Source organism: Eufriesea mexicana, unplaced genomic scaffold, assembly GCF_001483705.2.
Source record: "Eufriesea mexicana isolate 0111107269 unplaced genomic scaffold, ASM148370v2 scaffold2207, whole genome shotgun sequence".
Taxonomy (NCBI): Eukaryota; Metazoa; Arthropoda; class Insecta; order Hymenoptera; family Apidae; genus Eufriesea; species Eufriesea mexicana.
Window position 1 is genome coordinate 96,231 of NW_016910280.1, and position 22,775 is coordinate 119,005.

Genomic DNA, 22,775 nt, shown 5'->3' on the forward strand with positions numbered 1-22,775 from the left:
TGTTACAATGGATATTACAGATTAAAATTCGCGTTAAACTGTATAATTTTACAAATTCAATCTAGGATAATGATATCGGGAAGGATGATGAACGAGATTATTGGTAAAAACAACGTTTATTGTCGTACATACATACACGGATACACAACTCAGGCGTTAACATCGATAAACAATACATTCATTTGTTGCTAATGAAAACGTTCATGAACCGATGATCGACTGTGCAAAAATGGGCCATGTATCGTTCGTTCGATCACATTCATGCCTGAGCAAATCGATTCTTCTAACGAATTTGTTGAAAGCAGCGAATAACGATTTCTCTCAACATGCACACGCACAAAATACGTATAAACAATTAACGTCTCCGTTCACGCTTGAAAATAACTGTACATCTGTGTTCGGTAGCCTGACACAAGATACCGAGTTGTAAACGTCGATTCATCGATTCGGTGAAGATGTACGCTTCTTTCCGTGTATCCGACGACGGTTTGCGAGCTTTATCGGTGATCGATTAGTCCTACTGATTTTTCGTAGGTATACATGTATAGTTATTGTCATAAAAACCGTTCGTTATTTTCACCACAATACGACGTACACCGATGCGTTTGACATGATCACACACACGTGAACTACACCTATGAGTTCGAAAATTGTGCGTGCCTTTTACTACACGACAGAAGCATCGTCGACGATTTCTCGGATGGGAGATAAAAATGGAACATAAAAGAAACCTCTTCGATGAACCTGAAACATGATTCTTAAAGTAAAAAAGTAACAAACGATGGTTAGGTTAGAATGGGCATTTCTCGAGATACCGTTTTCCTTTCTCCTTTTTTTTTTTCTTTTTCCCTCGTCTTTTTCCTCCTTTTTTTTTATTTTCTGTAATCCCTACGATGAAATTTGTACTCTTTCGTACATTCGAAACAGCCGACTGTTTACGAGCTAGAGATCACTATCACTAGAAAAGCGAACATTAATCCTACGCAGTTTAATCGCGAGTGTTGCAGCGACATGACGCTATTCTGAACGCTCAGTTGAGTCGGTGTAGAATGCGCTGGCGCAGGTGCGGGCGCCGGATATGATGAAACTTTCGATTTTTTCACTGTGACATCCGTCAACGCGTTCAAACTGTTTCTCCTCAACACCGGTGTCGCGTGACCCATATTCTCGCTATTTTTCGACAATGAACCTCCTTCCCGCCCGAATCCATGGTGTTTTGATTTTCTCTCCATTTGCTTCTTCGATCCGTATCTGTCGATGAATTCCGAGTTGTGGCGAATGGGCACCGAAGTAGTCTTCGCTAAATGCATCTCTGTAACCATTTCGTTAAATGAAATTCATTTTCGTTCTTAATATAACACGGCAAGTAATAATAACATGAACGAAAAATATCGAAGAATATACCGTGCTATTACTTTTCTAGTATTAAACTTCGGCAAGCTTTTTCGACTCCGTTACTCTAACACATAGAGAACACATAGCGAACCGATATGGCTTTATATATGAGAAACATATATCAGCGAGCGTAATTGCTTTCCAGGAGAACGTGTCAGCGAGAGGGACAGAGAAAGAGAGAGAGCCACGTAAAGCGCTTTCCAAGCATGAACAGCGTGTACAGGATCTAACTATATAAATCGATGGTAGAAATCGAATGTCGTAAAATCGTTACCTTGTAGTCTTATCGTTCCTTCAGTTTTGCCGAGTAAATTTTCCGCCGAACATGTGTAGCTGCCGAAATCATCCCTGTTCAGTCTGCTAATGGTCAGCTTCAATCGATACGCGTAATCGTTCAGTGGAACCTCTGCTAGATCGTGTTTCTCGTCCGACAATAATTTCATACCTGCAACCGGCCGCCATATTCGTGGCGATAGTTCGCGTTACAGCAGCGCGGTCACGTGACATCGAGAACGACGTTGAGGGATAAGGCGCGCAATTCGATATTATAATGCTCACCATCGTCTCTGTACCACGTATTCAGTGCCTTCGGCCAGGACTCGACGTAGCAATGAAGAACGACGTCGCTGTTAGCAGGTGCCGCTACTAATTGGTTCGAGACTTTAATCAGCGGTTTAACTGCGGCAGAGAAAACTATAATTAATCATTGGAAGTTTCTTCGTCGGGTGCTCGGCAATTTAACAGGCGGCCACTTCACTTACATCGTACGTTCACGTAATATCGTTTGCTGACCGTTGGCGGCACGCCGTTCGAGGCGATGCAAAGGTAAGAGCCCATCTCCTGCCGCAGAATGCCCGCCAGATGAAGTTGCTCCCCTTCGTACGACTTTACTGCGTGAGTCATTTTCAACGGGTCAGTTGAAACATCGTTTGCGGAATATACGTATATTATATCGATATTTCTATTCTACCTTGCTGTCCTCGTTTGGTCGCCAATTTTACTCTGTTTCGACCATTTCAAACTTTCTCGTAGAGTACCGATACGTCTATTATATTAACCTTCCAACTATATTTCAACGATATCGAAACTTTTTATAGGTATTGTATTAATATCCCTGTTATACTAAATACTCTTTATGCTATCCTTTCCTAAATCCTACAGTTACGATACTTCTACTCCGCTTCGAGATTCTTCAAATTTCTTCACTAGGTTGCTGCACGTTAACTTTCGAGATAATCAGAGTTCCGAATATAAATTTTTCTTATTGGCCTTTTATTAACCCTTTGCACTCGAGAGGTGACTCTCAGTCACCATTTAATCAAATTCTAAAGATCGACGTTAATTAATATATCATATATAAAATTACCTAACGATGTGTGGAATGTGAAAGAAAAATAATTCTACGTCTTAATTTGCATATGATTTCTTATTTACCATTTTAAAAATTTCCTCGACTCTATGACAGAGAAAGTCGTCGAGTGCGAAGGGTTAAATTGCAATTATAATTTTTCGTACGTGTCTTATAACCGAATTGATGAGCTCCAATCTTGCTAAGTCGGTAAGTCAGGAATTTTGACTTACAAGCACAGATTTAATCTCGTTTTTTAAAAACTTTGCGACGTCATATCCTGCGCTGTCTCTTAATCGTATTCCGTTTTAATATTCAGTGTACCGTTTTTATTGCAGCTTCCATGGAGTATAATGCGAGAGGAACGACGGCGGATCGGTTGAGCTCATTAAGGGGGCCGAAACAACGAGAGTACTCCCCGTGATACGTTTTGGGGAAGATTGTCGAATCGCCGGGCACGATATAGATTCTGAGTGCTAGACACTTTCGTGGCGCAGTGTACACAGCGAATATTGCAATCGGGTATGCGAATCGATGGGGTCGGCGAAGAGGAAATATATGTAAAGTCAACATCCATCACTCACTGTTAGAAAGGCTAATCGGCTGGTTGATTTTCTACGGAACGCGATGGACCCGACGTGATCGCGCTTTTACGTCCATGCGTTCAACGAACGTCTCGCTGCGTGGACGAAGCTGCATGGAAATGCTACGTTACGCTCCTGTATTTATGCATACATGAATCTTTTCATTGCCACCGGGAACAGCAGTTAATTCGTACGAATCTGAAGCTTTCAAACGTTTAATAACGGGAATACACTTCGAGCTTTTGAGAAGAAATTTTGTATCGAGAAAAAACATGTTACGGATACCTGCAAATTCATTTATACAGTAGCCTTACTCGTTTTCTTTTTATTATTAATACTAGATTTACGGACTGAGCCAATTTGACTCATTAAAAATTTGATTACTCTATAGATATAAAACTTAAATATTATTTTTTAAAAACACATATTGGCTTTCAGTTACGTCATGAAATGTACGTAAATGTTGATTCCTCTCCCCTGCAGACCCTTTCATTTCGCATTATCGAATGTGGTATACCTATTTTTACGGTTGTGAACCAATTTGACTCATAAAATGATTTAACAGTTAATCGTATAACACATGAAATTTATAGCTTACATCAAGCCTGGGCAACTTTTGCAACCATTTATAAAAGCAAGCCTAATAAAAAAGTTTTACTACTAAGTTCAAAACATAAAAATATAATAATTGAGAAAAATAAAAATCCTATTCTGGAAACAGTAACATTTTGTAATAGCACCAAGTATGGCATGGATATACTTGACCACATGGGCCGAAAATATAGCATTAAAGCAGTCTCTCGCAGATGGCCTCTACAAGTTTTCTATAATATTTTAGATTTAGCAGCTATAAATGGTTGGATTCTATATAAAGAGACCACTCGAGTAAATATTTCAAGAAAAGTTTTTATTTTCCAATTAGCCGAAGAACTGAGAAGTAAATATGGAGAACATGTGGAGAACACTTTCATTCCATTGACAAAAATTCATACTACCAACGCACGGAAGAATTGTCAAGTTCAAGAATTATATAACAGAAATAGATGTAAGAGCCTTTGTGCTAAATGTAATAGAAATATTTTCGGAAAATGTATTTCAAACAGATATTATATGTAAAACCTGCTTCCAATGAATTTTTTAATAATAAATCTTTTATTTAAATTGATCTGGAACTATTTTCTTTGCAAACAACTTCAATTTTCTTATGAGTCAAATTGGCTCAGTTCAGTAAAAATAGGTATATAATCAACATCCGTAAATCTAGTGTTAAACACAAAGTCAAGTAACTCATCATAGATAATTATCAATGTTTCTACAGCAACGCGAATGAAGAGCAAGAAATTAATAAATAAGTACGCCTCTGTTAAAAAGTTTAGGACCAACTTTCATATTCGTGGTTTATGCAAAAAGCCAATTGGAAATATATGAAATTAAACTTGCTACTTTTCCCGCTAAAGAGATCCAAGTTCTCTTCGACGAATAAGCTACCCGGAACTTCGTTGGAAGAAAAAGATCATCGATGATATCGTGTTTAAAGTTTGCCTGAATTCACTGATTGAGTAAAGCAGTTCCGTTCGGTGTAAGAAATTGCGAGAAATCATAATTCTCGAAAATGTTACCTCGTTGAACACCGTGCTCCGTTCGGAGAGTAATATTTCGTCCGTCTTCCCGCCGCCAAGTGACCACGGGTTTCGGTGTTCCCGTTGCCCGGCATCGTAATCGCAGATCACTGTTCTCTTTCGCTGTCAGGAGGTCGGCAGAATCGTCCAAATCCATAATATCGGGCGGTATCACCACTGACATGTATCCAGTCTGCGCAGAGATCGTTACAAACTATCACGTACCATCATTTGTCAGCTAATGAGAAAGATTCTCTGACCTATGAAACGCTATAGCGGCCGAACTGCATCCCCTGTCTGACCTCTGCAACATTTAATCCCTTGCGCACAAGCAATGGCAAATGGACACACAAAGTTTCGATGTTAATATGGTAAAAAATATTTTTTTTTTAATAATAACAAAGAAAATTCATTAATCAAAGTTTATGACTTTTGCAGGGCACATATGTATCTTCTAGTACATATCGTTTCTTCATAGCACGCCCTAAAGCCTCGAGTTCAAACGTATATCCAGACGAAAAATGGCACCATCCGCAGAGGGTTAAATCAAGCTTAACTCGAGGATTCAAACCTCGACAAACACGGCTGCTCCAGACTCGCCTCTAATCTAGGCTTATCATCGAAAAAATACACGGGTTGTAGCCAATAAAAGGGAGACACAGAGAAACGGAGAATCCTGCATTTTTCAGCCGTCTCGTCTCGTTTCGCGTGCCTTTGCTCATCCCTTCGCGTGAAATTTGATATTCAATTTTGTCGATGTTATCACGCAGCAATCCCTTCGACGGTAATATTTTCCACGTGTCAACCATGCTGTGTCCAGTCGACGGTAATGCAGCAAAGATTATCTATTAACGCATCCCTTTGGTCACGTCGTATCGTACGTGATATGGAAACAGTTTAAAAAAGGAGAAAGAGGGTGGCCAAAAGCGGTGGATGACGTGGATGGTTCGTAACGTGGATACTATTAAAATGTCTACACGTAGAGGCAAGGGACACACGCGTTTAACATCAGAGGTGAAGACGAACGTTACTAACCTGACTCCTCATAGGGTCCGTATTAACTTGACACATGTACGTGCCAGAGTCGTTCGGCTGGACGTTGGTCACGTGCAGTTTCCACGTGTTATGTCCATTGTGAGTGACAGACAACCGTGGGTTTTGAGCGATCATGTGCGTATTAATGGCCAGGATAGCTTTGGAGTCGTACTTCATCCAGGCGACCTGCATAATACAATCACGGGGTATGAATGTTCTCGCAGTTTCAGCAGCCGATTATAAACCGCTACTCTGTCTGGCGTTACTTACATCACTCACCCCTTATAATACCGTCGTTTTAGAATTAGTTTGGGATCAATAATGCTTCTTGTTCTATCTAGGATGTCTGCGGGAGAGAGAGAAAGACAGGAAGGAAGACAACGTATGTATATACTGGGAATAGTCAAATAATCTTCTTATGACAGAAACTATTTCAGCTATCAGGAACAATCCAGAGCCAAATTTTCTATTGGAACTAATTAATTAACCCTTTGCACTCGAAAGGTGACCCTCAGTCACCGTTTCATGAAATTTGGAAGATCGATATTAATTAATTTATCAAATTTAATGTAATGTAACGACGTGTGAAGTATCGAAGTCAAATAATTCTACAATTCTATTATTATACAATTCTTTATTTACTGCTCAAGAAAGTATCGTCAGTTTTTTAGTAGGGAATCTTTGAATTTCTACTCTTCTTTAGCCAAAAAATCGTCGAGTGCAAAGGGTTAATACGTACCATTATTTTTAACTATTGATTTATACACGTTACGATGAATCTCTTTAATAGGAGAAGAAGCCGTATTAAGCATCTAAAAGAGCCACGATTTAAACACCTTTGGTATACCAACCAAAAATCTGAAATCACTGCGTGCTTCACAAAAACCAAAAATTTAAGAAACAAGGTTAGATAAGGCTATTATTACCTCAGAAAATTCTCTAGACAAAATGGTAGCGAGATAAAAAGATTATTATTAACCCTTTGCACTTGAGAAATGAGCTTCAGTCACCATTTCATAATATTTGGAAGATCGATATTAATTAATATATCAAATTTAATGTGAGGTAACAGTGTGCGAAGTATCGAAGTCAAATAATTCTACAATTCTATTATTATACAATTCTTTATTTACTGCTCAAAAAAGTATCGTCAGTTTTTTAGTAGAGAATCTTTGAATTTCTACTCTTCTCTAGCCAAAAAATCGTCGAGTGCAAAGGGTTAATATCTATATCACTGATTTAAGATTGATAATAAAATTATTAGGAGATTCGTTATAGATATGAGTCGGGATATGATTCCAAAGCTTTGATTTCAAATTTATGATTGCAGTAGTACGAATACACGTATACCTATACACCTCGTTCATAATAGATTTTCCACGGCTCCAAGGGCGGTGGGTGCAATAAGAATAATGCGCTTCCAGCTCGTATGTACCAAGACTGATCGCTCGAGTTGTAGATGCTGCCACTTTAGTGTCTATTGAACGTTGCCAGGCACCTTGGTTACTTTCTTGATTAGACAGTTAAACCTACCCCGTTAGAGCAGCTACGTTGAAGGTATTCTTCTTATTGCGCTCTTTTCTTTACCCCCATCCCGGACCATGCACTCGTTTACGAGGTATGAATAATAAATTTCGAAAGAAACGCTTCTCATTGGACGAGGTTTTCAAAGGCTCGAATGCAAGAAATGCGGAATAGTAATGGATGAAATGTATTTAACGTACATTTTCCCTCTTTCCTTGCTTTCATCGCGGTTGCACGCAAACGGGAAAAGACGAGAACAGAATGAAAGCGAACAGAAAAAAAGGGAACAGGCTATCACGTTAGGATAAACGAAAAATTATTTACACACGCGCGAATTATATATTTCAAGCGATATACTAGAACTAGGTTCTTCCCTGCGTGAACGTAAAATGTTCTCTCCGATTTCCCGTTCCCTTCTGCATTCATGAATTCCAACGTAAATGCGCCCGTTAAGACTGGGAACGTAAATATTATACCGCAATAAGAAAGGCAACGGGGAAAAAAAGAAAACTCGTATCACGATGTAATTCAACTCGTATTCCCCATTTGTTGCTTACTCGGAACGAACAATACCGAAATTAAAAGAATATCTCGATGTATCATCCGCGGGAAAAGAATACGAGGCAGAGGGAAAAGGACAGGAAAAAGAAAAGAAAAATATTAGGGTGTCCCATAAGTTTCTTCCTTTTTTTTGATGCAAAATCAATAGACGATATTTGTTGCTTACAGTTGATTTGCTGTGTCATATATGAACCGTTCTGCTCTATTACCTTCTTCCATCTCCCAGGAAGCTTCATTACGTGCTCTTTCCAAAATTGTTGAGACTTACTTGCAAAATATTCATCGAGGTGCGTGTTTATTTCGCTTTCGGATTTATGACATTTATCACGGAGAGAATTTTCTAACGGGAGAAACAAGTAATAATCGGATGAGGCAAGGTCTGGTGAGTACGGAGGATGAGGTAGAACGTCCCAATCAAACTGTGAGGCTTTCTGTCTAATAAATGTCACAAATCCGAAAGCGAAATAAACACGCACCTCGCTGAATATTTTGCAAGTATGTCTCAACAATTTTGAAAAGAGGGCACAATGAGGCTTCCTGAGAGATGGAAGAAGGTAATAGAGCAGAATGGTTCATATATAACACAGCAAATCAACCTTAAACAACAAATATCGTCTATTGACTTCGCATAAAAAAAAAGGAAGAAACTTATGGGACACCCTAATATAAAACGTGGATGCAACGTAAGACAATTGATTTTTCACGTTAAACACGCATCGATCAGGATCGGCTTGTTATGTAAGGCTGAAAATTCATTTGTACGTTTATTCCCCCTGAAACGTAATTATTTACTTGAGGATTCTGGCGCGATTGAATGAACACTGTTATTGGATTCCAGGATTCAAATTCCAATCGGTGATCGTACTTCCACGTTGGTCCCGTTTGTACGAACATACTTCCTGCGTGCCCGATCTGTCGTATTTCAAACGACGGTTCTATTGAACGGGTGATAGGGCTTTTAAATCGGCAGAACAAAAGCGACGTTTTGATCCGGCGCCAATGGAATTTAAGGTGTGCATAAATAACGCTGATGGACTATTCGCCGTTCTGGCTGACGATATAATTCTACCTGTTGGCGGGAAAAATTTTTATGCAAACAATCACCGATATGCTTGCGTGCACAGTCATCTGTTATATCTCACACGTCTAGAACGATATTGAATCGAGGAATGTGTCAAGCTTTCAATGCTTAACGATGAAACGAACGTATGGTGTGCACATAACGATGGAGGCTGTGATCGTTCGAAGTAATTATTCCCAATAAATTATTCCATAATCGCATTTTGCATAGATCTTTATCTCGAGATTAATACGTTCGCAATGTCGCGGTAATAGAAAATTTCAATGTTGCAGTTACCTAATGTCTGACTTTGAAAATATACAAACGGTGACTATGGTTACCCAGGTCTGACGTTCGCGGTTAGGGTTTCCCATTGATTCGTGACTTTGACAGAGCAATGTACAGCCGCATTGGAATTATCCTGTACCGTGATAGCGTACTTGCCAACGAGACTGCCGTATCGAAAGGGATAATTAGTAAAATTCCCTCTTTCGTCCTCGATATTCGCAAGAGCTAAAGAATTATTCTAGGATGTTTCGCTTTCCCTGGCAAAATTTCAGGTAAAATTATTGTACTTTAAAAACAGAGAAGAAGATAAAGGGAAAGGGAAAGGATAGGGCGCTTCTGGTGCTCCTGAACTGACAGAAATCAGACCCATTCATGTTGTACGCTGTATTAGCGACTCTGATTTATGTCTCTTCTTTCGAGCTTCCTTTCTTTTCCCCGGGTACTCTCCAGCTCGCTGTAACATTCGGATTCCCTATGCTTCCACTTTTTCCACTTCTTTTTCTTCCTCCTCTTCGTCTTCTTCCTTTTTCTTTCCACCACTCTTGTGTCCTTTTCCATCCCTCGAATCCGGCAGGACGAAATCCTCTGAACACGCGCCAAGGGCGTTTCATCTCGCGATAGAAGCGATTGTCGATTCGAGCGCGCAATCAAACTTGGACTTCTTCTCGAAAGTGAATTACTCGGCAGGTCTGTCCCGCAAGGGGCTCTGGACAGAACTGGGTGTGGACCGACGAAAGTGCAAACCTACGTGCTTTGTCATAATCGACGCCGTACGCGTGCACTTTCGTCGTGTGCATTTACGATTCTACCTTTATCGCCGGCTACGAAACGAAAATATGGCGAGCCGTCCGTGAATATCGCGACTGGTTAACGTACGTTACACGACGATAGGTGCATTGTTCGATTAACGTAATCCGTTCGAGCCTCTATTTACGGAAATGCGATTTAGGCCATTACTTACGACTTCGAAGCGTTGCCCTTAATCGACTTACTAATTACGCCGACACGTGGATGCAATTACCTTGTAAGATTGAAGATGATTAACGACGCAGGTGAAGGAGACGTCACGACCTTGAATGACCGTATGGTTCTCCAGAAGTTCTAGAAATTCTGGCTGGACCTCGGACTTTGGCATCGCTTGACCTGGGCCAGTGTAATTAACGATCGTGCGATTAATGATCCGGCAAGTTTACATCTAATTAGCTTAGGTTTACGCCGTCGAGACAAAAACAATGGACGTTAACGCGCGCGGGTAGCATAAGTTCGAATGACACCCCCACAGTCTGCTGTTTCATTGGACGTTTGCCTTCTCCATATATCCTCTCCGCCCGATATTGATTTCTTTAATCTTTTACATCTCTCTTAACGCGACCAGCTTAATCTAGCTCGTCATGCATATCGCTTCTCTATAGATTCATGGCGGCTGTACGAGGCGAAGTTATGGGGGGTAATAATTCTTTTTCCACTGGCCATTCAGATTTAGTTCCTCTTCTCCATTCGACCAGCTTTTTGTGTCGCGTGGCGCGTGCACGTTGTCGGGGTGGAGCAAAAGGACCAGCGAGAAAAGAATTTATATATCAGGGTGTCGCGTAACGGGGCGTTTATTAACCGTATCAAACCGTGCGCGTTCCAACCCCCGACACCTTATTAAATAATAACCGTTCCGGACGGTCGAACGCGCGGGAAGAAAAAAGCGAATTCGAGGCTGCCACCTCTCCGTTGCACCGTAATTGCACGATGAAACGACGAAATTGGATATCAAACGAATATTTCGGGGGGCTGGAAACAAGAGCGAAGTAACGTTTAGCCGTGCAACGCTCCTGTAATTTCTGCGCCCACGTTCACCTTTCCGAACGGCGGGAATGCTTTTACGGAAGCTCTGGAGACTTCCGATAGTGCTTTTAGGGGCATTTTATTTGATTCTTACCGAAAAGTGGAGCAAAGAAACGCGGCAGGAAGGAAAAGAGAGTACGGTACGATGCTATTACGGATACAAGAGATTCGTTCGTATCATTTTATAGGGATTAAAAAACTTGTAACTTTCGCGGCCGTATTCCGACCAATTCAAACTTGTTCCCGTACACCTCTTCTCGCGGCTTCAGCGATCGGCTCAAGAGTGCTACTCGCGGTTCCAAAGAGGAGAATATCTCATTTGATTCTTACCGAAACTCGAGTAAAGGAAGGCGGCGAGGAGGAAGCAAAGAACAATGTCCCGTGATGCCATACCATAGAGTAGGCCATACGCCATACGTACTGCAAGCAGAAAATTTATTGTTATTCGGATAAAAATTCCTTGCAAAATTTTAATACATTTTTTCACCGTGTAATTTTTCATAAAACAGTTTTTAGTATACATTCCAAGGAAATGCTCTATATTATTAATCAATGCTGAAATTAATATTAAATAAGAAATATCTTATAGAAACACATGTATAGTAATAACGAAATCACGTGATATTATAGATCGGTGTACAATGTGTTAAGAAAAAAAATAATTATTATCTCACGAGATACTTAAGATAATTAAAATTGGACGTATTGTTTATCTCATTCCTGTTTTTAATTATGTATATGTAGTATCGCAGAATTTCCACCTCATAGGTGATTTTAGTTTGGAAGGTCGCCGAGGGTTCAAGGGCCAGGTCGGTGAGAAAAATCCCGACGATGCGTCAAGCCCTCAGCATGACCATATTTGGTCATATCGGGGGAGGTTTTCGGGGAATATATATAAGAAGGCAAAAATGGTTAGCGAACAGTTCTTGTGTAGAGTTTTCGAGGAGTCTTTAGAACGGAGTTGTATAGAAAGAAATATAAGTTGTTAGTCGTTTAGTTGTATTTGTGTTGTGGAATCAAGCTGTAATCTTAAGTTGTAGCTGTAGTTGTAATAGTTGATCTGTCTATATTCGTAGACTTTATCGTAACCACACATTGTCAATCCATTATTATTAATTAATAAATAGAGTACTATTATTTAACCCCCACCCATGTCTCTACATATATGTATCTCGGAAAATAAAGAATCGTTTCGAAATAATTTATCGCCCATTCCGTCCTCTTTAATCCTGTCAATAGAAACTGACAACTTGTCTAGTCACTGAAAAATGCTTATACAGCGAGTAAACTCGTTACAGATCTCCAAACCCGATCCGGCATTTGTCCTTTTATCGACAGTTTCTCTACCGTCGGATAAAATCGATTCTCCACTAAACTATTTACTTACTTATCAAATAACATCTATCTTCGAGTGTCTCATTATTTAATAACCGTACGATCCGTAATTTATGGCACTTCACGTTCATCGAACTCGCAACTGAACACATCCGCACGAATTTTCCATAGCAGCTGCAGCGAGGCGACGCAAAAAGGTCTCCATTCTCGAACACAATTGTTTATAACTAGAACCCATTGAATTCTCTACCCCTGCAGGCGCGCGATTACCATAACTTTCCGCTTGCTCGCGAGAGAACAGCCCCGGTCACGATATACCAATACATGCCGATCGTCGGGGAAAAGGTCAGTGAAGAAAAGACGCATAATGCGACCGGGCGGAAAGGCGAAGTCAAGAATTTCTCATGCCCGTCCAAGCGAGCGGGATCTCCGGGGGGTGACGGCGCGGGGTCAAGCTGAATCGCGTGAATATTAACTCGACAGTTGGTCGCCACATAAACGCCAACCGTTGATATATCCCATCCTCACCCTCCTGCAGCCTGCACCGCAATAATACTCGAATAGTGGGTGCCTGCTGCCTCTGCTCTTCCCTTTTCAGCCGCTACCCTCCGCCGAGTATCCTCCGCAGCCACCACCACGAGGCGAGGCCCGCGCGAGATACGCACACTCGCGCGAGTCGCAAGCGCGGGGCTAACGTTTGCACGTAGAGGCCGGTCAAATGAAAATTTCGCTCGTGCCGAAGTCTGCCCTTTATGACTTCGGGCCACGTCCTCTGTGCATCCCTGAAAATTACACCGCGACCGCGGTATTTAACTTAAATAACCCCCCAACCGCCCTGCACGATTTCGAGAGGTAGACAACCCGCGAGGATGCTCGACATTCGTTTAATACGCCTCAACGCTCGATTATCGAAACGAACAGATGCCCTTAAGATACGGTACGAAGTTGGAAAGGCTTTCGTGCAGGTTACGTAAGCGGAAGCTATCGTAGAAGCCGCGACGAGCGGCAAAAACAAAGGCAGTCGGTGTTCTGACATGGAATGAATTTATAATTGTTCGTCTATGGAGGGAGTTTCATTGACACCTCCCATTTTACACGCTTCGCGTCGCACCGCTTTCACGTGACTTTCCATTCCAGTCTCGTTCATTGATTGCGTACATTAGCGTGTACCACGCGTGGTTTATAATGAGTATTTATAATGAGTAGCGTACACCTTGTTTATTTGCGTCCCGTCTTTCTTTCTTAGTTTGGAACAATGCTGTCAAACCCACGTGGGAACGTGGGCTATAATTTATGCAGTCGTAAACACCGGTAGATAAAAGAAATATTAAAAAACAGGAATTCATTCTCCTTGGTGAATTGGCGAGAGTTAAAAACCATATAAAAATTCGATTTCTGTTTATTTACGTTTTCTCTGCTTTCAGGACGATGGCGTTTGATCGTGGAGAATGATAACCAGGACAAGCGTTATCCTGGGAATATCGTGGCCCGAAAAATCCGACGCACCGAGGTGTTAATATCGTCTGAAATATTTAAAGGAATTTCTTTGGCGTATGATAAACATGGCGCCGGTGGGGGGCTGGAACGATGTCAGTTACAAACGCGGCGGCACGCGTATATTCGACGGAAGCACGAGGAAAGCAAATGAAAGTGCGCGAGTCCGTACGAAGTTAAACCTTTAAAAATTCGCCCGCGCTTTTCCTCGTACGTAACTCGGACGGACGAAAATTACGGCAGCGCCGACGCTGTGAACCACGACGGCCGACATGCATACATATTCCCGTTAAACAGTCCTGCGAAAGTGCATCGCGTTTCACTGGACTGCTGCTTTTTAGGCGAATATACGAGGCAGTCGAGTGGTGGCCATCAACCGGCAACCGCTTTTTGTTACCTCTTTTTCGTTGTTTTTACAATATTTACAGGAGGACAACATCGTAACCGAGACAAGGGAAAAAAGCTTTTAGCGATTACATTTTCGCGTGGTGATTCCGAGAAGGCGTATCGTTGCCGTGGACGATGTTAAGAGAGAACTAAGCGCAATTAGCAATCGTTTCGCGGTTTCGAAAGGAGTAAAGAACGAAAAAATTTCGAGTCGCGGAGTGAGCAATTAATCGAGCTGGAAATTGCGACTACTGGCTACCCGGTTAGGTAAATACCAGCGCGATAGTAATGCAGGCTGACTACTAAACTTTAGGTTTAGCAAATATTGTTCACCACCGACACCACTTTCGCCCTGTCTTTTAATTAGTTTGCATGAATCTCTTATCGCGTTTTATTTCAGCGAGGACAGGCTAACACGGGACATCGTAATCAGCAGTGGCTCGATAATTGTCTCGATTATTCGATAGAGGATTTCCGAGCATCTCGAAAGCTCGTATCGCGTCCGAGGATACAAAGTCCAGGTGTTTTGGACGTGGCCATTTACCTGCAACGTGAATATAATTAAATACAAAACAGTGCCACGCGATCTTTTGAATATCCATCATTAGCTGTACCATAGCAAATTAAACATCGAAATACCAATTTCCGCGCAGAGCGTACATTTGCACATCTATCCAAAGTGTATGCACGGAGTATTATAAACTCGCGCACGAGAATTGCATGCTGTATTACCGAGAGAATAACAGGCAACGAGTGTCTCTCTGAGGGGTCCAATGAGCCGTTCTGTTGGTCACTTCTGACTCGAAGGAAACTGGACGTGGTTTGGTTAACCAAAAGCGTCTTTGATTCGCCATATAAAGTCCATCTCTCTCTCCGCTGAATCTGAATACCACGTAAAATATTTCCGTGCATAATTACTACCCGTATATCAATATTCTAATATGCTCCAACATATACGAGTAGAGTCTAGCATACATTCACGATGAATACGTATATGGAGAATTCAAAAAATCGCTTTCAAAACTCCACGTACTTGTACCTTTAATCATCGAGAGACGTACATAATATCGAATCAACGTGGATCCTTTCGACTCGGATAAAATCGGTTTACATCGTGTAATTAAGGTCTCCAACAAACTCGCAACGTTCGATAAGGAAACAAGTCGGAATTTTGAAATATACGTAACTAAAAATTATTACGTCTATATATTACTGTCAATCTACTGCATCTATATTCTATGTACCTTTGTATACGAGCGACATCGACTATAGCAGTGATAATAATTTAAAAAATGGAATCTTCAAGACATCTGCTACAACTTCCACTAATTTCAAATGGTATTTAAGTCGGAAGAACATGGCCGAGATACGTTAAAAAATATTTCACACACGAGAACGAAGAGTACGTTGGCTCTGGAACGTAAAGTGCGTCTGGAAAGCTTCGAAGTCTGTTTGGGAGGTCTTAAACGTTAGAGCTTAACCGACACCCACAGCGGTACAAGAAGAACGCCTCGGTAAGAGAGTACCGAGATGTGTAGGCGAAAAGAAAGTAAGGGGAAAAAAGGAAAGGTAACTTCGACTCTTGCACACACAGCAGCGGCCGCGACTCGTCTTTTCTTTCGTTTTTCGCCTCCCTGTCTAGTGTACCCGTTCCTCCTTCTCTCCGCTGGCTTTTCGCTGTTCTCTTCTCCTCGTTTTTTCCTTCCCTCCACTATCCTGACTTCTGAAGCGCGAAAGGAAATAAGAGTCGCTCCATGGCATCGTCTATCCGTTCATTTTACCAGGTTTGCTGTCGGAGCTATTACTTACGAGTTTCCACTTTCTTCCGGCGTCCGTTTCTGTCTTCGCCTCCTCTTCCACGTTCGCAGGTTCTACCCTTATCCTCCGCCTCTCCAACCTCCTCCGTGATATCGTGCCACGGTACACTTAAAAACCGTACACACTTTTCGAGCACTCTCATCGAATTCCCTCAGTCGAAGCTCCTTAGTCCGCCGGTTCCTTTGCATTCAGCTAATCTTCTCACCGGATTTACTCGTCGAGTTTCTCCTTTTTGCCAGCATGAACAAGCAACCTCCGCCCTAACTAAGTGCCACGAATCTTTCCACCGTGGGAAACGAAGGAAGAAAAACAAAACAGCGTCTCCTTTCACGGGTCCGCGCGAGGATCGATGTTCGCGGTTCACCTTTTACTTGGAGAACAACCAAGTCGAATTAGGGATGGGTCAAAGGTCGCTACCGGGAGCAGTGGTGTCGGCAAAACCCGTGACAAAGTGTTACCAACTCGTAATTCGATTCGACTGCAATCCGAGCAACTCTCGATGGATAATGCCTACACTTTTGCACGGCCGTGCCTCCATTAGGCCAGTTTACATAGCAGCACACTAGCTACAGCCCGAGCTAAATACCACACTCGGACTATCCTGCGAATCAGGCATTTGGTTAATACGACTTAAGTAGGCATCGCGATCGATTTTAACGCCGTCTGGGTATACACTGGGTATATGCAACGATGGAAAACCGTTGTTCGTGGCGTAAGAAGTCGGTGGTTTTATAACCATGACGAACGTACGGATAATTGAGGACGTTTCCGGAAAAAGGTAAATCGTCTCCTTCCGGTGAATTGTCGGCAATGTTCTCTTAAAATTTTATTTCGATATTGCAACGGTTCAGATAAGTGCAATGCTTTTCGTTCCTTCGTGCACGGTTAGCATCCACTGCGTGGTTCGACTGAGCAGAGACAGTATAGTGATTAAAAACTATTAAACCGAGAGGAAAGAATGGGATAGTTAGATGAAGATAAAAGAAGAGAAATAATTTCAATTTTCTTTCATTATCGAGGAGGAAATTATCATTTTTCTACTAGGGTTAATATACAATATGCTTGGAGGTGCAACCTGACAGAGAGCGAATCAACGTTAAAAAGTAAATCGAAATTATGGAATATTTTTCCATGCGAGACTTCGTTTTTGAGAAAATCGGCTTTAAACATTCGTCGAGTACTTTACTTGGAACCTGTATACCCAAAAGGCTAAAACTAAAACCTCCAACGCGATTCACCCGATTCGTCGTTTCAGCTTATGGACTCTTGCACCGTTCTCAGTTACGAAATGAGCATGCAATACAGAACCACGAGGTTGTTACGTCCCATCGATGAAACGAAAATCGATTACATCCCCGTCGTAACGAAGTGTATAAAAGGGCTGAACGATTTGCTTTCTGTAAGACGCGACCTATAATCCTTAATTGAGGGAAATTTTTATTCGTTAAAAAGCCCCACCCTGATGCGAGCAACAAAAGTTCTCTGGCATATTCATTTGCCGGCTTCCCAGTGATCTGGGAAAGTGCAACTGTAGTCCTCTCCAATGCGTTCCTTCCCATCTTCTAGGCTCGCCTCCTCGCTTCCTTTCTCCTCCATTTCTCCTTCCTTTCTCCGTTCCTTTTATCCCTCCATTTTCTCTACGCCCCCGGCCTTCTCTCTCTCTTCAGCTGGTGCTCGTTAACGTATCGAGAAGGTACAGGGAAATGGCGATTGACTATCGATGAGAGTCCGACCGTTGCCGGAGGAAGCAAACAACTTTTCGGAGTTTAGACCGAACTCGATACGTATGTACGTTGGTTTAGCGTTACTTGGAACGTTATTGCTCGCGGTAAAGGGTACGTGGGATCCTGCTATTTAATCTTCCGTGCGGCCGGAAACAGGCGCTTTTGTCTTCGCGTACCTACCGGTAATCATCCGTCGAATTCGACGCTGAAACTGGATCAGAATGGATCGATATCCACCGCGAAATATGGATTGCAATTTGCATGGAAACTTGGGTAGAACCGGTCACGTTTTAACCGGTGATCCCGTATGTTCGAATGATACGGATACCCGGGATTTTCGAAAGTCCGCCACCGACTTTGTATTATCGATTAAGCAGGCTGCCCGCGATAAAAGTTCGGCTCACTTAAGGGAACGTTTGAAATTCCTCGTATCCAGGGATATCGCGGAAGTTTCTATAAGCCATTAAGCGGCGCGGTCAATGAGAAGAAAGTTCGATTCGATGATGTCGAGTCGTTGGACGAAAGCGACGTCACGCTTTCGACGCGGAAAAAAAAAAAAAAAAAAGGAGGAAGACCTCGGGGTGAATTCGATATACCCTTTAATCCGAGCTATCGCCGGTACGTTCCCGCGTGTCCAGAAATAACATTTTTTTTACCTGACCGAGGAGGGTGACACGCGCGACGCAACCGGGTAGCACCCTTTATCGGCGAACTTCGATACCTCGAACTCGTTGCAATCCTGAAAAAACGTAATCGCGTGCCGGTGGTTAGAGGTAGAGAGCCATCAACTTCCTTTGTTAACGAAACGGGGTGCGATGATGTGAATCGTTAAAATTTTCACGTGCATCGTCTATCGTCTCACGCGAGAAGTAATAATTAGCACCGCGCTAGCGACGGGGAAAAAAAAAAAAAAAGTAAAAAAAGGGAACGAGCAGAGGCCTTCCTAACTTTCGCACAGAGAAAATTCTCGCTTTATTAAATTTGCCCGGGAACCCGTTGATCCGAACGGATACTCAAAAGCAATTTTATCTTCATCCTCGTTACCATACACGCACATTCGCTAGCTAGCTAATAGCCAGACGGTAATATTTCATTTTTGATGAGATATCGCGGATTGTGGCGTCCGCGCGTTCCCGGGAAAACCATTCAATTGCCGTCGTTTTCCTTCCCGCCACGGAGGCATCTTTCCTTAATCATTTTCATCCCCGTTGAAATCGAACGAAAGGTAGAAATGAAAAATGATCTCGCCCGGCGTGAAATCGGATCTTCGGCTAGGTCTTACGTAGCCGGGTGTGTGAACCTGGTCCTATCGATCGAACGCGTCCTCGAAGAGCCGCGGCATTCGCGGGATCGTTCGGCGAAACGCAGCAGAAGCACACGTAACGTACCACGAAATGGCAAATTGACTATCGATGAGCAGGGACTGTGCCACCCGAGTAATAGCCGCAGTTAGGTTTGCACGAGAACTCCGCTCCGACGTGCAGCTTCACCCGGTTTACCCTCTTCCATCCTGCGTCGCCTCATCCTCTTCAGCCCCGTTCGCGGAACGACGGAACTTAAGGATTGTGGTTTAAACTGTCTGTAAAGTTGGCTCCACCTTGACTTCGCCTCCTACGGCTTTCTGGAGCACCGACAGGCCATGGTAGCTGTGCAGCCCGTGCGAGATTGCGACTTTCGCGAACGATTCTCTATGGCTGCATTTACCATGCCGCTGTCATGGATATCGGCGAAGCGTGGCGCGGAAAATATTACAGCAGCCCCGGCTGGACGGGGACGAAATTCACTTATGCACTTCCGTCACACCGTAAATTGAATCGAGGGAAATGAGGCAAGCGATCACCGGCAACGGCGCGGAAGAGTCTCGCCGATGCACGAGACGCGAGGCCGACGCCGATCAAGGTCGATATAAAAGTAAGTCAAACAAGATTGATAGAATTACCGAACCGGGATTTACAGTCGTGTGCCGGTCTGGCTGCCATGCGTCGTTCCCCTGTTCCCTTCCGGCGGTCGTGTCATGACTGCCTGGAATTTCGACCGGGAATTTCCAGCATCGTGACATTGACTCCATAGCTCGGATTCAGCTGGGAAGCATGGGAAATATCGGATGAATAGAGTTTAAGAATTGATGCTTCAATCTCGCCGGATAGAACGCCAGTCACTTTATATAGTAGTGGCCGGATAAGGAATCGCGTTGGTAAAGCAGACGTTATTTGCGGTTTTCTAATGAGAGAATCGCGATATCCCGTATAACTGGCCTTATCTCTTTCCACTTTCGACGAACTCGTGAATAGATAAGTCCTAGATGGCGAGAATACGTGGCCAACTTGATGCCAATCCCTTTTATTTCGCCGCAGTCAAACTATTGGTCGAACCAACGTACCGGTTCGACGATGGTAACCACGGTTTTTCCTTTGCCAGTTTCACTGGCAAGTCGCGGCCTCGTTTCCTATTTTGTCATGCCACCGAATGTTTCGGCTGACGCGTTCATTAATCACTCGAGATGAAGATGTCGATACGCAGCATGACGCAATTCCGCGTCAGCAGACGTGTTCCTCCCTCTTCTACGCGCTAAAATATTTGCACCGGTCCGGCATGATCCCGTGTTTATCGGGGAACAGTTTCCAAACTGCTGCGTAGGGGTGTTCGACGATGACCATGTAAGCACGTGAGCAGTCAAGATGTACCGAAACCATCGTAGAGTTTCTAATCTCACTCGTAGTGTGTTTCTCATAGATTCAATTATGACACCGGTTAGGTTACCATGCATGCATAGCGCCGCAGATTCCCCGGGAGTTCGAAGATCCTTCGACTCTCCGTGCAGCCGGGTTATCTCGGCGAGCAGAAGCTCGCTGAGATGCTTTCTATCAAAAATGGGTGGTTTACGATGAAAGAAAATGTTTTCTCGCGTCACGAGTTTCGTATCGATGAAAAATTAATACGTCGATAATTGTCCTCGGTATTTCGCGAAGAAATAAATTCGTTAGGGTAATAAACCTCGTGTCGGGGTTCGTAAATAGTTGAAAGCGTAACCATGTTGTTCACCGATATACCTATATCGATTATTTAACTTTAGATTCGATTAGTTCGCGTAACATATCAAACACTCGAAATATAAATAAACGAATACATTTATTGTGGGTTAAATTAGCGAACGCTGTAGCTCAGCGTCCATTATTCAAAACGTGAGATTTCCAAATGCAGAAATAGCTCGAAATTGGTACTGGAAGCAGAAGTCTTGCGACAATCGCTGACTGATTCCGAAATGCTATTATTTAATTTACCGACACCAGGTAGTTAGATATGCCTTGAATTAGCAGATCATTGAATTATTATTTAATCCATCTACGCTAACACACGATAAAGCTTTAATCTCGAACGTACGAACCTCCGATTGAAAATGAAACAAGGTACAGCCATACTTTCCATACCATTCGCGTTTACGTCATATACCTTCGATAAGACGTCTTTTTCTTAAGCAGGAGCTACATCGAACCCCCTATTGCCGGTAACTTACGATATAAAAACGGTGCGTTTTACTGTTACGTGTACTTAACGAATATATCGACTCGCGAGAAATGACAGCAAGAAATTACCGGTGACTAGAATCACGGGTCGAAGAATCGGGTCAAAGAGTAACCGCCAAAGAGTAAGAAAAACAGGTAGCTAGAAGATTAGGAGGAAAAAAGGTACATACGTAAAGAGGCTTAGAAGCGACAAACCTGGCACATAGCGCACCGAGAAGCACTTTGCAAGACCACGAAATCCTTGTTTCCCCGCTTGCCATAAGTGGAGTCTAGGGATTTATCCGGCGTTCGGGCATCAAGTATGCTTCTACCGATCCCCGGTGGTAATAAGAGTCGATGGATTCGTAACAGATCGCGGTCAAAAGGAAACCTATGGAAGGTACAGCGATTTCAGACATTTTCATAGGTAAATAAGCCAACACGCGAGGCGTGCCGTCCAACGGATCGACCAATCGATAGATCGAATTTTCATACGTACGTACAATACGGTAAATTGATTTTAGCGAACATCAACGTGGTAACACGGAAATAGGCCATTATGGATTCTAATACAATAATATGTCAAGTGAGCGGCAAATTATTGGCGAAGCGTCTCCATGCGAGCGTAATGCAGTGCCGAAGCAGCCGCGAGTCATACCGGCAGAATCCGCCGATAATTGCCAGGGAGGAGATGCACAGAGGGGTGAAGAGAGGAAGGGAATCTTGGACGGAAAATTCCTGGTGAAAAGGTGGCAGCGAAATGGCAAGAAATTATCTTCAGTGGGTGTGATTGTGTTTTAACAGACGTTACGCACGAATTGCTTTCAATCATAAACGTCTGCATCCTAAACGACAGCTTAGTAGTCGGATTTTGAAAGGATCAGACACGGAACGAGCCCGAGGGGGAAAGGAGTGGCGGTGGAAAAGGCGAAAGACGAAAACGAAAGAGCGAGAGACGCGAGTTATGCGCTACAAGCGGAACCAACACAGGAAGCTCATTAAGTTGCACCCCGCGGCTGGGCCGTGCACAGAGAGATACACCAGGTGCCCCTTTTACCCCCTTCGCTCGCTCCGCGAACCCCACCTGTTTCGCCTGGCCTGTTGTTTGCCTCGATGCGCGACGCACGCCTTCTACGCATTCAGTGTCACCTTCGTTAGGCGACATTGAGAAAAAATTATGATAATGACGATCGTGCCCGAGGGAATTCCCGCACTGCGCTTTCTCCGAGATTCGAGTGCTTTTCTCTCCTCTCTTTCTCTCTTTCCC

The 22,775-nt window shown here is 43.0% G+C and overlaps 1 protein-coding gene across 2 annotated transcripts in view; it reads right to left on the bottom strand.

Annotated features, from left to right (window-relative positions):
• Positions 1-133: 133 nt before the first annotated feature.
• The window catches only part of LOC108549665 (lachesin), a 27,054-nt gene continuing 4,412 nt past the window's right edge, over positions 134-22,775 (bottom strand). Inside the window, exons 2-9 of one of the 2 annotated variants that reach the window (XM_017903163.1) lie at positions 11,578-11,667; positions 10,436-10,557; positions 5,982-6,167; positions 4,947-5,139; positions 2,157-2,285; positions 1,954-2,073; positions 1,670-1,840; positions 134-1,312 (exon numbers count right to left, since the gene is read on the bottom strand). In XM_017903163.1, coding sequence (XP_017758652.1) covers positions 936-1,312; positions 1,670-1,840; positions 1,954-2,073; positions 2,157-2,285; positions 4,947-5,139; positions 5,982-6,167; positions 10,436-10,557; positions 11,578-11,662 — 1,383 coding nt within the window. In that variant the 5' untranslated portion in view covers positions 11,663-11,667 and the 3' untranslated portion in view covers positions 134-935. Of the gene's footprint in view, positions 1,313-1,669; positions 1,841-1,953; positions 2,074-2,156; positions 2,286-4,946; positions 5,140-5,981; positions 6,168-6,251; positions 6,431-10,435; positions 10,558-11,577; positions 11,668-22,775 lie in introns of those variants that run through there. The other variant, XM_017903164.1, reaches the window with a different exon arrangement.